Source organism: Antedon bifida, chromosome 7, assembly GCF_963402885.1.
Source record: "Antedon bifida chromosome 7, ecAntBifi1.1, whole genome shotgun sequence".
NCBI classification, from domain to species: domain Eukaryota; kingdom Metazoa; phylum Echinodermata; class Crinoidea; order Comatulida; family Antedonidae; genus Antedon; species Antedon bifida.
Genome location: NC_136232.1, coordinates 8,697,114 through 8,715,306, shown reverse-complemented (window position 1 = coordinate 8,715,306; position 18,193 = coordinate 8,697,114). Strand labels below are relative to the sequence as shown.

At 34.9% G+C, this 18,193-nt stretch overlaps 1 protein-coding gene and 1 long non-coding RNA gene across 2 annotated transcripts in view; both read right to left on the bottom strand.

Moving 5' to 3' along the window:
* Positions 1 to 381: 381 nt before the first annotated feature.
* On the bottom strand, positions 382 to 5,209 carry LOC144848438 (transcriptional regulator ERG-like). The gene is made up of 6 exons (XM_078705171.1): positions 5,056 to 5,209; positions 4,190 to 4,292; positions 2,213 to 2,422; positions 1,732 to 1,823; positions 1,010 to 1,397; positions 382 to 834 (listed from the first exon to the last, which is right to left on the bottom strand). Exons 1-6 carry the CDS (start codon positions 5,131 to 5,133, stop codon positions 497 to 499), a joined length of 1,209 nt encoding a protein of 402 aa, XP_078561297.1. The 5' UTR covers positions 5,134 to 5,209; the 3' UTR covers positions 382 to 496.
* A 3,744-nt stretch (positions 5,210 to 8,953) lies between these two features.
* LOC144849167 (uncharacterized) overlaps positions 8,954 to 18,193 on the bottom strand; it is a 50,214-nt gene continuing 40,974 nt past the window's right edge. The window contains exon 4 of the long non-coding RNA XR_013613951.1: positions 8,954 to 9,472. This is a non-coding gene — a long non-coding RNA (uncharacterized LOC144849167). The remainder of the gene's footprint in view (positions 9,473 to 18,193) is intronic.

The window sequence follows — 18,193 nt, the reverse complement described above, 5'->3', positions numbered from 1 at the left end:
GTATATTGTTAGATTACTGTTACATTCGTCGTCATATAATCTTAAATATACCTTAGGTATTCAACTTTTACCAATAAATAATCGGCGTGTCATAGTTGCAAACTTTTATCCCATGACCATTTACATCCATGTGATCGACACATAAACTTTTTAACCACGTGACAACTACGATATAAAAATAAATCCAAATGTATTGAATTTCATCAACATCTGTTTTAATTACAAATTCAATAGATAATACATAAATATTTACAAATAATATTTACTACTAGTTACAGTGTAACAGGCATAATAATAGTAGCCTATTATTGTGAAGGAGATAGGCCTAGAGCTTAATTCATTTGTTTATTTTAAATGCTAATATATAATGTATAATGTAATGTTCGTACGCGGAGCACTGTTTGGATATCATTTTTGTTTTTCTTCATTCCAGATTGTGTATTGGTAACACACATTGTCTTCCAATTTATACTGTTTTTCATCAACGAAAAATAGTTTAGCTTTTCCTCGTCGTATGTTTTGCGTAAGAGCGAAATATACACTTAAACTTTGTCGGGTGCTCGAGTATAGCTTCAATATTAAAACGGTAGTGCAACTTCCTTTTCTCGTTCAGCATAATTTTAATATTGCTGTGGCAATAGTTACGCAGTGCACGCGCTAAGTTCTGATACGTCATATTTCTGTTTCCTTTATAATCACCCCATTTATTTGCAAAGTCTTCTTTGTGTGCGGATTGGAACCGAAACAGCCCAGTTGACTTATCAATCCATTCTAAGTGAGGCGAGCACGGATTCTCAAGGTATTCGAGCAGAAATTCAAACAATTGTAGTTTTTCTGTAAATAATAGAACGAAAGTTACACTATAAAAAAGTATATTAGGTCTATTCAGTATGCTTTTCTTAATATTCTCGAAAAGCTACAACATAATGCCAAACTTTTTGGCCATATCGAACGCCACTTCCGATTATATAAAAAAAAGGTTAATGTTATGATTTTTTTTTCAACTCACTTGTTTTAGGTGGTCTTATGAGTTTCGGTCTTCCCGGGCCTCTTCTTTTCTTCGGCTGTTTATCGAGTTCTTGATGTGGCACCATGACGGTGTCACAGGGTGAGGTCTGACACCCACTCATACTGCTCGGACATGAAGCCGATATTGGGTAGTAATGACACACGGGGGGCGGACGTCCGAATTCAGGGGGTGGGCGTCCGAAATCGAGAGGTCGGTCGTACGGAGCATGTGCCGAGTTGAAGAAATATCCATTAGGCGACACTGGTGTCTGCCATGCATCGCAATCAACTGAAGAGTGTGCGACGTTGAGTTGGTGCTGGTGGTGGTGTTGTTGTTCAAACTGGGGTTCGTGGTATTCTGGTTGGAAAGTTTCCATCGGGGGTTCGTACTTTAAAATGAAAAAAAAATTACAGTAATCAATAAAAAAAACAAACATTCGTTGGTCAGTGTGTCAGTAGAATTAATTATTTTAGATTTTATCTGCTCTTAAGCCCTGTCTACACTATCAAAAAAATGTGATATGCCCATATATGGACATGATGATGTTAAACCACTACCATATTTGGGTATATCAGTACCATATTTGGGCACATCACACCTAGTTTGATAGTGTAGACAGAGCTTTAAACATTAAATTGCTATATTTTCAATAATTTTTTTTCAGAATTATTTTGAAGGTTTTAAAAAAAGTTTTTAAACGTATATTTTATTATTATACTTACATCCATAGTTGTAGAGATAACAGGTTCTTGAACATACAAACTATCCCATAATCCTCCACCTGACGTCATTGCTTTTATTGTCTGAACATCATCTACAATTTAAAAAAAATCGTTGGGAAAAAGTGTTAAAAAAAAACGGTGTTATGTGCTCGGATCTTGTATAAAGCTCTGTCTACACTCTCGAACTTGTTTGACAAAATACGTGTGATGTGTCCAAATATGGTAGTGATATGCTTAAATATGGTAGTGATATGACATCATCGTGTGCATATATGGGCACATCACATTTGTAAAAATGACACTTAATAGGGGTGTTACCGGTATTAGGCCCTGTCTACACTATCAAACTAGTTTGACAAAAAAGTGTGCACAAATATGGTAGTGATATGACATCATCATGTCCATATATGGGCACCTCACATTTCTTTGTCACATACATTTGATAGTGATCTCAAACAAGAGCCAACATAACTATATCTACCTTGGTACCACGATTTAAATATTTGGTAAATATTAGCTGCAACCATCGGTGAAACCTGGAGCATCTCCCTAAAGTTATCCTCAGTACAGCTAGACAAGGACCTACCATCCATACACACAGGAGGTATGTCAGACTGGTCCATTTTAAGACAGGTTGTAGAGACCCATCGCAACCACACCTGTACATCGTCGATGTCCCAAGTCTGGGGGTCTAAGAATATTAAAGTATTAATCATATGTATTTACATTAAAAATATGAAAAATAAAGATTAATAAAATCAGACTTTGAATATATTATTTTGTAGTTTTAATAAAAGTTAATCACTTCCGTAGAAAAAAAACCGGAACAAATTTATGTTTTCACTTATAAAATGACAAAATAAAAGGTTAAATTCACCCAAAAAATTGGCTGCCAATTTGACTATGTTTTGGTTTAAATTACAGTTTTTTAGGTAAATACATTTTTTTTTAATGGCATATTAAAAAAAAATGTTAAGAATTATTTTTTAGGGGGACAATGCATCTTTAAAGTTATAGACAACGAAAAACTTGTACACGAGCAAACATTACCTGAGATGTTATTTTAGGGTTAAGTCTGTCTTTCACTAGGCGAATTTATTCGCGCGAATTGAACGTGGTGATATTTCCATTTGACGTGAAAACTTGCGGAACCAATCAGAACTCGTGAAAGTTCGCGCGAAAATATTCGCTAATAGAAAACAGGCTTTAGGCCCTACATTACAATGTGTATCCTACAGTTACATTCAATGTTTTTATTTTATTTAAATATGTATTTTATTGAGTACAGTTTTCACAGCATAAGGTGTGGGCATGTATCTCTAGAGAAACTCTTCATAACATTCCTATCAATTTCCCCGGCAAAGTACCACATCATTGTCCAACAGCAATACCAAGGTCCTATGGGATTTGATTTGCTTAAGAAAACGTTGAAACAATATTGCATACGAATCAAGGATATGATAATTCAATTTAGTTCTTTTTACCATCTCCGAGTTTCATTTGCATTGAACTACCTTAAACGTATTATTACAAACACAACCGGTTTGCTGAAATACTTTGTGTTTCTTACAGGGAGATTTAAACTAATCGACTTGTGGTTTAGCTTCACATTGTTCGTGTGTTCTTTTCACAATAGTTTTGAAACATGCACTGCAGGTGAATGCAACAAAATAGAGGTTCCGAAAAATATATATTCAAATCCTTTAAAATAATAATTACTTGAACGGCCGAAAAATGTTCATTATGTATTAATTTTATGTATTTTTACTTTTATTGTTTTTGCTAATTAGATATTATTTAAAGAATAATGTGTTTAAGAGCTTCGGCTCCTTATATAATCCATTCTGTATCAAGTAACATGTTTTCCGTTCATTATGATTATTTAAATTACACTTATTAAATTAAATATTGCTGTAGGGGCCTAAAAGAAATATGTATATAATATATTGTTGATACAAAATAAATGGTACGTCTAGTACCGCGAAGAGTCTAAAATCAGGACCAAACAAAGTAAACCAAATAATTGTCTGCCTATGATAAAGGCAGGTCACGTTTTACACTATTGTGTGTGTTTTTTTGAATTAATTTAAACAATCTGTGATTAATTTTAGGAAACAGGCCATCTTTAGGTACATTACGGTAAGAAAATACTTATCTTCGTTTGCCTTTGATTTTTTTCCTCAAATACTAGATTTGTAGTAGAATTGATCAACAATTGACAATTTATTGGATTTTTACTGTATTTTATCACTTCTTGATATTAATTGTGCTGTATTTTTTTTTAATTTATGAAGAATGTATTTGATTATACATTACACCCCAAAAAATAAACGCCCCTCTAAGAACCCTCCGGGCGTTTATTCGAATAAATACGGTAATAGAGTAGTAAACAATTGTACAGGTCTTCAATATATTTTTTGGGAGAATAAATAAAGCAGGGGGTGAGGGGTTCTCTTACCTGTTGATTTTAAGTTGAGGTTAGCGCAAACTTGCGATCTGACGTCATATGACTGTGTCGTCTGCCAGTCCTGATTGATCTTACTGTACAAGTTGTCAATACCCTAAACAAAAATTATTTTAAATAATTAATTCAGAAATTTCCTAAACCATAAAAATAAGATGTACGTCTTAACGTTATATCTATGCGAATGAGGGGCAATATGCCTAGGTCTTATTGGCCTAACAATAATCATGTAGTATTACTACCTTAACGTTATCCATGCAAATGAGGGGCAATATGCCTAGGTCTTATTGGCCTAACAATAATCATGTAGTATTACTACCTTAACGTTATATACACAATTTCCCAAGTTGGGATGAATAAAGTTTCCTTGTATCCTTGTATCCTTGTATGCGAATGAGGGGCAATATGCCTAAATTACTGTATTGTTGGCCTATATAAATATTCATATAATGTAGTATGACTATATAAATTATTGTTAAAAACAAATAGAAAAGAAATAATTTGCACTGTTAAATAATAGCAGGCAATGGTAATAAAATGCACATTATTTTATCGTCATATTGAAGAAAATAAATTACATAAAAAAGTTACAAATTATTATAATATATCACATTAAACACATTGATTTACTCCATATACAATTAGAAGTTTTACATTAAGTAAGTTAAAACAAATCAACTGGACGTATATATATTTACTTGCATTGTTCTTCAACTTTTAGTTAGTTTTACATTTTAAAACAATTTGGTTAAACTCGCAATAATAAACATAAAACAAATTTCTTAATACTTCTACAATTAGGTCTATATCTTATTGCGTCTACTGAAAAATACATATACTAAAAAAAAAAAATTGCTTACATCAGGAGAGGAAATATCATCGTGAGATTGACCAAACGAAAACGCCTCCTGACATTTTGAAAAATATTCTTGTGTCATTTTGGTTATTTTCGAGCAAAAAACACTAAACGTTTCTTTCGAAGTTGATAAAGCGGTGAAAATCAGACTACGTCTTCTTGTAGTCAGGAAATATTGCGCACTGTGTGTAAGATACTCGTTCTTTTTATCGTATTAAAATGCGCATATCATCTCTCAGGTGCAATCACGTACATCAACCTGTTTAGAACGTTTCCTCGTCAAACTGTACCGAGCGATTCAAGTCAATCAATTTAAACGAAAAGCATTTATTTACAATAGATTAATAAATGAATACAAATCGAATATTTTGACAGACTCATTCATACCGGAAGATGTGATACGGCTTTTTTGATTGGTTGAATTTTGTCGTCGTCGTCAGGCAACTCCTTTTTACGTACGCCTGGCACCAACCTAACTTTATCTTGAGTTTTAGTTTCTATCTCATCATGGTTGTCAGATGAAAAGAATGTTATCAAATGATGTTCAAATACGCGATAACGTTAACTAATTATAAATTTGATAATTGTTTTTTGTTAACAAATTGTTTATATCAAAATTAAATACGATAAGCCTACGTGATAGCGATATATTAGTGAATTTCATTTGAAAGAAGGAAAATAGAAAACAAAAATCGTCTGCAACCGATGAAAAGTCCTTAAATGGTAATGATAGATAATTCAAATAAAGGGAAAGAGTTTAAAAAAGTGGCCGCGCTTACTCGGTTAATCAAATTATATAGGTCTATTGTATTGTTCAACATTTATATTTATGAATATCTAACAACTAAAATACGGTACAATTAATGGCGGCCTTTTTTGTGACTACAAATTGTTGAGTCTAAGAGACATTCTGCGCAGACTCATATGACTACATGAGAACAAACTAAACGGGTTGTACTAGAAACTAATTACCAAAAACGCAATAAATACGCAAACCACAAAGTTGACGCGCGCGTATTAAATTCGTACATGTTATCATCGTTTGAACGCAATGACAAATTCCGGTCTTAATACTTAATTTTGCATTCTCTCCTTTAAATGTGCCGAATACATATACTTTTGGTCTACGCATACGTACATACCAGTCAATCAATCACGTGTAATCATTTATAATCTTTACTATTTTTACTTTATCGGCCAAGAATCTAGGTTGTAATTGGGGAATAACAATACCTTTGTTGATACATATTGTATATCAAAAAATATATATTTATTGCACAATCTAAATTATCCCAATTAGCCGTACATTTCCGGATAAAATTTAGAATTGTCGAATGTTTAATATTTATTTTTTAAAGTAGTAAATCACCCGCGTCTGGTTGTCATGACATCTAACCTAGTGGATTGGGTTGTACTTAATGGTGATGAGAAACTAGGTAAGACAGTGTGAAGGTTGTCGGCGGGGGGAAACACACACCGTTTACCTTGAAATACGGACCTAATTAAGTTATTATTTTACGTTACATTATTTAAAGGGAGAGTGCGTTACTCTACCTGTTGAACAGCATGTTGGCTATTACTTGATATACCAAGTTTCGAAGGCTATAGGCCTACCGACAAAAATTGACATAACAAGATTTAGGCCTAACTCAAATTAATTATTTGTATAAAAACATTTTTTCGAGCTTTTTCTGTTTGATATGATGTTTTATTTTTATTCATTAGTTTGAGTAATTAGTAGGTTACATTATTAAGCTACCAATTCGATATTATAGTATGTTATATGTATCTTGATTGGAACCCAGCCTACGTCTTCAAGCCTATTCAAAATAGACACATAATATGTCCGGTATCAGCCGATTCCCGGTCTGCATCTCTCTATTTCCGAAGTATCACAGAAATATTTGGTAATTCTTAACCTTACATGATACAGGCACCACATGTGATATAAATGAGATGCTGTATTACCAAATATTTCTATGATACCTCGGAAATAAATAGTGAGATACAGCACTGGGAGTGGGACGGTCCTGTTTCCTTTAAGTCACTGAAAAGTTCTCTCTAAAGTGACTAACATTTATATAAATCTTAATGACACATTTAACGTGATACGCAACTTCAAAATTGGTTGAAATACCAATTACATCTCTCCCTTCACTCGAGAAAATCGAGGGAACATTCGTGGGAACCAAAAACATACGATGAGATGTCAATAATAAAAAAGACTGTAGCCTACTGACCCTTTAACTTATATTCTTGTTTTGCTCTGTTTTCCCAATGATGATTTATCTGGTGTCCCTTTAGTGAACATCGAGGCTTTCCCACGAGGTCCAATGTGTGGGAATTGGCACCGTATGTGATCTAATTTTATTGTTCAAATTTGTAATGTATGATTGCTACCTATAAATCTTAGGTAGAATGAGGAAATTATGAAATATTGGGGTCATGCGTTCCCCCAGATATCATAACGAGGTCGAGTTATCCCCCTGCTGAAATTATCGCAAAACGCGGTCACATACATTCGTTCAGGAAATTAGGTGACATAACATTTGTTTTTCGGCGAAATTGTTACAGTATTGGAGGCGGCCATAACATTTGTTTTCGTCGAAGTTGTTACAGTATAGGAGGCGGCCATAACATTTGTTTTTCGTCGTCCTCACAGTATAGGAGGCGGCTATAGCATTTGTTTTTCGTCGTCCTCACAGTATAGGAGGCGGCCATAACATTTGTTTTTCGTCGTCGTCACAGTGTAGGAGGCGGTCTACTCATCACATTGCGTTCTGATTTATTTATTTATATAATATTCCTAATAACAATCATCATCATCATCGTTATCGTTATTATCCTCAATCATTCTCCTCTCATCGTAATCACAGACCTACACACTCTTTACGTGGCTTTTATTTAACAGTGTGTGCAGCCTAAAAGATCAATTGGTAAGTAACGTTTATTAGACGGGTGCCTTGCCCCAAAAAATAATAATTTAACACTACGGCCATTCAGGGGAAACTTTTTTTGGGTGAAGATGTCCCCGTAATAGGGGTTCTAGAAAGCGATGCATATTTGAAAGCGGCGCAGCTTATTCCACGGCGGTAATTTTTCGAGAGCAGATTTGCCGCCGACAATACGAGCCGCTTACTCAATCAATCATTCGTTACTTTCAAAACATCTTTGGCAAAACAAAACGTTATCAAACCATAAACAAAGCCATCTACACCATGTTTGCTCTTGTAATCATTATTTTATGGCTTTATCAATTTTATTTCGTCTAATTGTTAAACCGTATAGATTAAAACAGTTACGCAATACAAAAGAGAGCAAACCGAAACAGAATCGTACAATAGTTAACCAAGTTTCGAGAATGTACAACGCTTCAAGAGTCTAGTGACGTATGTATTCAGTGACGTATGCATTGTTTAACTGGTCGTACTGTAGGCCTATCCTCGTTTGAAAGCTACAACGATGGCGTAGCGGTGGTTATGGAATATAAGAAAATATTGGATTTGCGAAAAGCGTGGGGTCCAATCTTCAACCATCAACGGACAATGAAAATGTTGTGGTCCAAACATTAATCTCAATGTATTCGTTCGCACCCCGCACTCTCTGGCCACCGCAACTTACATAGACATTAACTTATTCATAATAAATAAGAATAGTAGGAACGTAAAAAAAATTCCTTTTCATCTCAGTTCAACGTAAGTTTGTATTCCGAAATTTGTGACGAATATGAGGGCGCTATTCATTTTTCCTGATTAACTTATCACGCGTCGACCACATCATTATCAAATCATTAATATCATAATCCTAAGCCAAATAATTATTTTACTAAAACATGTCATTACACCAAAGAAATCTTTGTTGTTTTACTTTATGTACTTATGTTAAAGATGTATTGTATTAATAAAGATTAATAAAATCAGACTTTGAATAGATTATTTTGTAGTTTTAATAAAGTTAATCACTTTCGTAGAAAAAAAACAGGAAAAATTAATGTTTTCACTTATAAAATGACAAAATAAATGGTTAAATTCAACCAAAACCCCATTGGCTGGCAGCCAATTTGACTATTCTTTGTTTTAAATTACAGTTTTTTAGGTAAACACATTTTTTCGATCCAATTTTTGGTCAAAGTGGATAACTAGGTGACATTAAAATGGCATATTCAACAAAAAAATGTTTAAGAATTATTTTTTTCAGGGGGACAATACATCTTTAAGATTACGATATGTAATGAACCCAATCTGTAGGCCTACCAACGATCACAAAAAGCTATATGCCTACGTAGTAAGCATAATGAATGTAATTTATTCTTTGTTCGCTGATAGCAAACGAGATAAAGACCTTTCGTACAAAAGTATAGGCCTATGGCAGGTGCTTTGGCTTGCTCATCATCGGCTTGCTTTATGGCCATGCTTACCAATCTAAAAATAAAATAAATACAATATTTAACTAATAATATTTGCATTACTTTATTGCAATAGATTCGAAAAGTTATCATCAGTTTTTTGAAAGGCTGCGTTTATACGTCAAATTTTTAAATAAAGCGTTTCAAGTGCATTTGCTGTGAACAGGTAAACAAGTTAAAACGCGTTTCATATAACACACATACATAATGTTGGCTGGTTAGAAACGAGAAAGAGAACTAATTTAACGAGTTGCAATGCAGACCTCGAAACTCATGCTTCATGTACAAAGACTAAAGCTCTATCTACACTATCAAACTTTATGTGACAAAACAATGTGCCCAAATATTGTAGAAATATGACGTCATCCTGTCCATATATGGGCACATCACATTTTATCACATAAAGTTTGATAGTCTAAAGACAGAGATTTACAGTACACATACGGTTATAATATATCCCTAATAAATCGCTAATGTCAGGTCACGTGGCACTATTTGCCCAAAGTCAAGCTTAATGTAAATATTACATGAGTTTATTAAGACTTAAATAATATATTAATTAAAATCAAAATCAATTAATGCTTACAGCACGTGTCATTGCGATAAGTAAATTAATGTAGAACTTAGTTTTGTAAAATGTATGAAACTACTACAGCACCTGTGTAGGCCTGGTCTACGAGGTCCGTAATGTGTTATAGGCGTATCATGTTTGTTCAACGTAAATATGACATAAATTCAAGTGGTTGACAGTGTGAAATATTGAGATTAGGTCTGTTTGCATGTGTTAGGTGACAACTGCTTCATATCTATATAGCGATCATTACGGGTCTGTGTTGTCAAGGAAGAGCTAGCTACCCATGGTTAGGCGCACGTACTCAATGCGCATTATTAAAAGTCTTGTACAAATTATACGATTTTTTAACGACGAGTTAATTGAATACTATACTAATAATAATATAGCACATTATTAATACAGGATAGGCATAGATAAAAGCCGCATCCTGTTTTCATTCAATTTCTGCGCAAAAGCTATACTTGCATTAGTAGGTCCTTTGCAACGCAGCGACGTATCGACGCAAAGTGCTGCATTGCGTAATCACAAGTGGGAACCGACGACGCAATAATGCTGCAAACTTCGTAGGTTTGATTTCACGCAGGTAGGGGCAAACACAATGATTGGAAGGGCATTTTCTTTGGGAACCAAGCATAATGCTCACTAGAACAATACCGTATTTTCAAATGCGTTAGCGTAAAGGCCAATTTACACAGACGAGCGGTAACGATAAGCGTAAAACCGCGTAGCTTTTCCCACAAAAAATCTGTATCTATCCTGAGCAGAAACCGCACGACCGCTCAGCGTTTTGATGTGTAACGGGTCATAAGAAAAAACATAGATTCTATATTTTTATTACCGTTACCACTCGTCTGTGTAAATTGGCCTTTAATCATCAAAGATATACAGTATTAAAACATTGAAAGTGAACACGTTTCGAAAGTACAATGGTTATGGTGACCGTTATTAGTATAATCAAAATAATTTATTTGCGGACTTAAAACATATTTGATAATATAGTGAAAAAATAAAGATTAAAAACGTTATGATGTATTTGAAAAAGTAGTATGTCGCCCTCAATTGTTTAAAAACTTATAAATGGGTACAAAAGCTTCTACTGTAATGTACTTTATTCTTAATTGTTAAAAGATACATTTATAACTAAAAATAACCATAATCAAATTTCCCCCTAAAGAACCACACATCATGTCTATAGTTTATTATGGAATTGATCCCACACTACTATCCTCCTTCTTGTAATGCTAAAGTCACTGTCTGGTGTTTATTAGGCCTACACAAAGCTAAGCCTCGGTAATATATTTCTACACAATGGGATAAAATTCACCCGGCTTCTTTGAATCTTATCAGTTGGACTATTGGCTCAGGCAACTAATTATCAAACATAACGCATTATTCCGTAACGTTAAGTGCGTATAAGCAAATGCTATCCGCATTTTGGAAACATTAAAAATCATTTAGCTAACATAGATATTGGCGTTTCTCTATCAATGTCCAATAAATAAACAATTTAGCGAGTAAGCCTAGGCCTACTACACAATGCCGGGGCAATTGTTCTACATTCAAGTACCCCCAAAGGTGTAAATTGCATTGGCGCACGTGTCATATAGATGAATAAAAAAAACACAAAGCTCAGACTTTACCAAATAATACATTGATTACACTTACTGCATATTTAGGGTAAACATACAGTTGATTAATTTCACATTAACGGGTAATTTAGTCAGCAGCGTGGGGCTAATAAATCTTCAATTAGCCTGCTATCTGCTCACATTCAGCAGCTGATAGGCCCAAACAATTGAAACATGGAGGCGGACTATAGACTCATCAACATCCTCTATTAGTAGGCCTACTGTATTTAAATTAAATACTTTGGAGCGAGAAAACGTGCAAAAGTAGGCCTACTTAATTTTTTGTATTTGACATTTGATGTACAATTATGGATAAAATATCTTGAATGTCTTATTTTATTATTTTTATTTCTAAAACATCTATATAATAAAAGCTACGGGTAATCATATTTTATTATTTAAATGGTTTTTATATTAGTCCGGTGGGGGTGTAAATATGAAAGCAGTTCTTCAACGTAACGACGAAGGCGCAACACTAGTGAGTCGACCAATCAGAAGCGACAGTTCGGACGATCATAACGTCATGATCGGTCAACTCACGAGGCGCAACGTTACTACGTAGACGCAACACGAGTGAGTCGAACAATCAGAAGCAACAGTTCAGACGATCATGCAATAACGTGTGTTGTGTCTGTAGTGGGAACCAAGCATATGCCTAGTAACTGTGAGGGCTTATACGTCCTTGCGCTGCGTCCTAGTGGGAACCAAGATTTAAGCTCAATCAATGGTTGGACAAAATTGATTTGACTTTTGAATGTTTTAATGTAAATAGGCTATATATTGCTGAATAAATGTGAATGGTTAAAAAATTGAAGCTATTCTTCACTTCATTCATTCTAAGCCTCCAGTTTATTATGTTTGAATCGGTAGTTTTGTATTTAGGTGGGCGGTTATTCAATTACGGCATCCTTATTCAAGTGAGACCGGTAGGCCTATACAATTCGTTTAAACGGAAAGTGAATTTCCGCCGTTTTATGTTGAAACACTAAAGATCAACAAAGTATTAACTCAATTATTACCATCATTACTATTGTTAGCTTAAATTATGCGATTTTCGATGAGGTGATTTTTTTACCACAGGGTTAATCAGAATTGATTGTGTATATGATGTATTTTTGGTGGGATGGGGGGTATTATGATAGTAAATAAGATTACTAATATTTTTAACAGATACATAGGCATATATCATATTCATAGGAAAATATTGTATAGACCTATTAATACTATATTAATATAAAATATAGTATAGACCCATTAATAATATTAATATTAATATAAAATATAGTATAGACTTATATGTTTATACTGTTTAGAATAATAGCCTTCCTTTAACGGCGGAATACAGGTATTATAGTTATAATTTTATTAGATGAAGAAAACAAATCGGTCTAGTTTCACCAGGGAAGATACACTTGCCCCAAGTCTTAGTTATTGTCCCCATGTTTATGTTAGTCCACCAGTCGGCTTTTCGATGTTTGTCTGAAAACTTAAGCTCAAGTAGTATACGTATGAAACTACGTATCTGTTTACTAATATTAAGTCAAAACTTCATCTAGATCCTAGACTACAGGGAAGAGTGTCTTCCCTGGTTGTTTCGACTGCCAACAGTTGCTTAATTATGGCTACACGAAATGCGCCATAAGGTACATGTTTATACCACGTGTGCGTGCCATACAAAGTAGCGCAATACTCCTGTGACTATTAGCGAAGAGTTCCCACACCACTGCAGTGTTTACTACCCTGCATCCGTTCCAGACAGTTATGCCTCATCTAACACAGTAAACAGTGTTATTCTTACACGGTAAACAGTGTTATAAAAATACCATATTACTCATTCCTACCCTGGGAAAATGGAATAAGAGGCTCCTAAAAAAAATACATTGGAAAAAACCCGAAAGTAGAGTCTAATAGTGTTTCATTGCTTTGCCTATTATGTTGAATCACAATAATTGATATAATTCTTTTGATTGCTCTCTTCTGTCTGATTTAACTATTTTCAGTTATGCTGTTTTGTTGATTGTTCCTTAGATCCGGGTCTATTGTCTGCTATGATTCTTCTTAAGTGTCCTCTGAACAAGTGCTTACACAATTAGTGTATCCGTGTAAATAGTCATTATTCGTGTCGTGTTTAGATTGCATGTTATTTATAGATCTCCAAAATTATGGAAACACATTTGTGACTATTCATAATTTGGTGTCCTGGATGACGCAGAGATAGCCATGAGATAGTCATTCACGAATCTGGACACGTCACGTTGCTAAAGGCCGGTCCACACTAAACAATTTAAACGTGAAGCAACCGTAATTTTGACGCGACGGACTATTTCAGTGGGAACATCAACAAATCGACGTGTAGGCGTCAATCGATGTTTAACTTCAACGCGCGGTGAATTTGGAGTTCGCAAGGGCCAAGGCTCCGCGCATGAATTCGCATGAGTTGCTCCTTGTAGGCAACATTTTCACTTCGCGCGACTGGCTTCGATTTTACGGTCGCCGCGGATATTTCGCGTGTAAAGGTCCAGTGTGCACCGGACCGGCGCCTTAAGAGTACGAAAGCCCCAGTTGCAAATAAGACATATGTTAAACATGAACCTATAGGTCCATGGGTTGAATAAAAGAACACCACAAAGAGTAGGCCTACAATAGGTTGCATTTCTCTTTTATATAGACCTATTTAGCAAGAGTAGGAGGCCTATGAAATAATGTGAGTGTCGTAAATACGCGAAAGTTGTGTTAAGTCGTCACGAGAGTGGCGCTAAGAACGTGAGTGTCGTAAATACACGCGATCGTAAATACGTGAGATCGGAAATATGCGTGGGGTAGATTTATCTATCTCGGAAGACAGTGAATTACTCGCGAAACCACATTGATAGGGAAACTTAACAGGCAACGGAAGGAAGACTCCGTCGACTTAATGAAACCGAAACAAAAATGCTGAAATTATAGATAAGTTTAATAAATGGTACAAAAATGTTATTTTTTAAAGGAAACTTCCGTATACCGTGATTAAATTGTTTTAGGCCTCTGTCCATTTTAAAAAAAGAATTTCTTTTTCAGGTATCTTTCAGGAAGGAAAGCTAATAATAAGTAACACCAACAATTATTATGACCTTTTTTTTACTCAACCACAGCATCACCTCACCAGGTGTCTTTCAAACCCTAACAAAAAATCAGGTGATTTGATATCAAAATACCATACATGATTATTATCTGTCCTGTGTCACCCCACTAAGAAGAGCCTAATTAACAATCAAAAAACATGCTTTTCAAATTTCTTTATAGATACACGAAACACACTATTTGGGAGATTATTCTATCGGAGTTCCATCTTCACGTTGAAGGTTGGAGGTCATGCTTCGCCAGCCATCTCTATCCAATGCTTGCTTCACCGTATTGTTCATAACTGCTGGTGTTAATCCATTAATTCATTTCATACGATGTCTGCCTCATCCTCTTTTACCTCAAGAAGGGACCGCTGCAACATTCCTTGCTGTATCGTCATCATCGTCATCATTATCATCAATTCATCACCATGTCAAAAACATCTACTCTTTCTTTTCATAATAAGAACAACTATCTTTTTTGAGTGATTAAACTCTTTCTTGAGAGATTAAGAGAAAAAACAAACACCAACATTTCACACTCTGCCGTCATCATGTCTGAATTGGCGGGGAAGGGGGGGGGGGGGGGGTTGATGACGGCCCGTGGGCTGGGCTTCACATACATCCACCAATCAAACACATTTATAGGTCAAGTTTCTCATACATCACCTCATGTACAATAATAAAGATAAGAACTATATATTAGATCAGTTTATAGGGAAATGCTTTAGTTTTCGTAATGCACTTACCACACTCCCTAAAATATCGTTCGAATTTCACCTAACCCTGCACAAGGCTATGAACCACAATGATCTAATAATAACAATAATGTCTCTACCATGAATCTGTCACAACAATATAGTTTAGAAATTATTATAATACTTATATCTGTGCCATATTCTATCTGTTACCGATATAATAGATATGAAAATTATGATAATAATATAAATCGGTTAATCGCTGAAGTCGCGTGTTTTATCTGTAGGTACAATTGTTTGAATATTGTTGATTGTAATGTATGACAAGAGATATGAATAGGGGCTACATTTGCCGAATGTCTCCAAACCCTATCTTGTTGATCTCACGGTACCGACAGTAAATCCTAGCGACTTTTGACAAGTGACACAGGGCCTACTGTTATCAACGGATTAGTTATAACGTTCGAACCTCGATAAGACAAACATTGAATATTTTCATAATCGTAATCAATTGTTATTCAATCTATGGAACAAGGTGGGCACCAGGCCAAGGGTTACAATTGTACGGGGGATTTCCCCTTTTCTTTCAATCAATATTTGTATTTACTATTGTTATTTGTTACTGTTAATGGCATATTTTGTAGATTTGGAGTTGACACGCAAATTCTGGGCACTGTGACGTACGGTTTTACTATTCAGACATTTATGCGTGATGGATTCTGTAGCTACTGACTTTCACCTGGTATTAAGGGATAGCGAAATTATATAATCGTACTTGGCCCTGGACTGACCGAACTTTTTTCGGTCGACACACACTCATGTGATTTCAGACAATGCTAGATGGAGGTACTGTACTCCCAGGCAATACAATGCACGGTCGGGAGCCCTCTATCTATACGAGCTACCCATAACTTTCCGAAAAAGTGTTGTCTCCAGTAGGAGCAAGTAAAAACGACAATTGGGAAGGCTCATCGCGATGGGCTTACGTCCTTCCTTGCGTTATAGCTCTTTCTACACTATCAAACTATATGTTACAACAAATATGATGTGCCCATGGACATGATGATGTCGTATCACTACCGTATTTAAGCATATCACTACCATATTTGGACACATCACACTTTTTTTGTCAAATTAGTTTGTTAATGTTAGTGTAGACAGAGCTTTATTGTATCCAAATGGGAACAAAGCTTAATGCACTATTTCTTACATTTAGGTATTTATGATATGGCTACTAGATATGTTCATCTGGTCTGACGTAACAATTAGCAAAATGAATATGGACATTCCTTTTTACAAAACCCATGTTGAATTGAAATAAAACTTAGGAAAAGTTACCAGTTACAACTGGACAGTACCAGATACTATTCGTAAAGACCAAAGAAAACTTTTTATTTCAACATTGGTTTTGTAAAATGCCCATATTCGGTTTGCAATTTACTATTGTACTTGTGAATGTGTGATTCTTCTGCTGCAGTGAACATAAATCATGAAAACTTGATTCTGTTGCCTGACATAACAAGGTACGTGGCGGCTAAATAAAATACCCTGGGATGATGCGAAGGCTAGTAGTAGTATATTAACCGCATAGTGTACAACCAGAATCCTGTTATTGTTTTCGATGGACAAAATTCAATTGTTTAAAACAATTACAAGATGATGAGTCTGAAATTGAACCATACCTAATATTACATTATTTGATATATTAATAAGGAAAACGTTACAAATGAGTAGTTTTAATTGATCCTTGACAGTTAGAAGTAGAGGATTGTTACATTATAATGTGCACATAAAATATCCGGATGAACTAAAAAAGGAGTTTGACAAGGACATTAGGAGACACGAACTTGAAGCGTGCATTGAAATACAAGGAAAATGGGAAAAATCGCGGAAAGCGTATACCACAACAAAGGAGATTAACTAAAGATAAAACTGCAACACGCTTGGTTGCCATATAAGGAACCTGAAGGATGTGCGTACGTATACGCACGTGCAACAAAAGCAATCGCACCAATCAGAATCCACGGATGATTCAAAATGTTGTGCATTGTAAATTATTTGGGTTGCACGTACGGTAGGTCCATATGGATGAGAACTAACTTCAGGAAACTGTGCAATGCTAGTTGATCATTTATTCAAGCATCCAATCAGAAAACAAACAAAATGAAAAAATAAATGTATGCAAATTATTTGATGGTGTTTAGACAATAAAAACAATATATGACGCCGTACTTAAACTTAATAGCATCTATTGGTTTTAGAAGATTTAAGTCCTACTTATGTATAAGGCCTACAATGGTGTCCAAGCGTGTAACAACTATATTGAATGACTATTCTCTAGCCTATAGATAAAAAAGTTGGACGAACATTTGAAAATACACAATACTGCTCTGTATATAAACCTCAATTACAAATTATTACCGAAATAGTTCACCTATACTATAGGCCTACTAATAATAATAAAAAGACACAAGAACATTTTGAGAATGCGAGCTTCAAAACTAAGATCACCTAGAGCACAGAGGTGTTGGTTAATGCACGACCAGGGAGTGGAGTGCTACTGGTATCACAGTGACAAAACCTGCATATATATAGGACCTCGGAAAAAACAGCAAACAATAATCTAGTATACAAAAACGAATGACAAATTGAACTAAAACTTAAATTTTAAAACAAAAACAAAACAAGCAAGAAGTAAACAAGCCAACGGTTCATGTGGATTATAACCATTTTGTA

Coding starts and splice junctions, on each gene's coding strand:
- LOC144848438 (XM_078705171.1), bottom strand. CDS start 5,133: ATGACACAAGAATATTTTTCAAAATGTCAGGAGGCGTTTTCGTTTGGT. Junction 2,423..4,189: donor CCTCAACTTAAAATCAACAG/GTAAGAGAACCC, acceptor TAATATTCTTAG/ACCCCCAGACTTGGGACATC. Junction 835..1,009: donor CATAAGACCACCTAAAACAA/GTGAGTTGAAAA, acceptor TATTATTTACAG/AAAAACTACAATTGTTTGAA.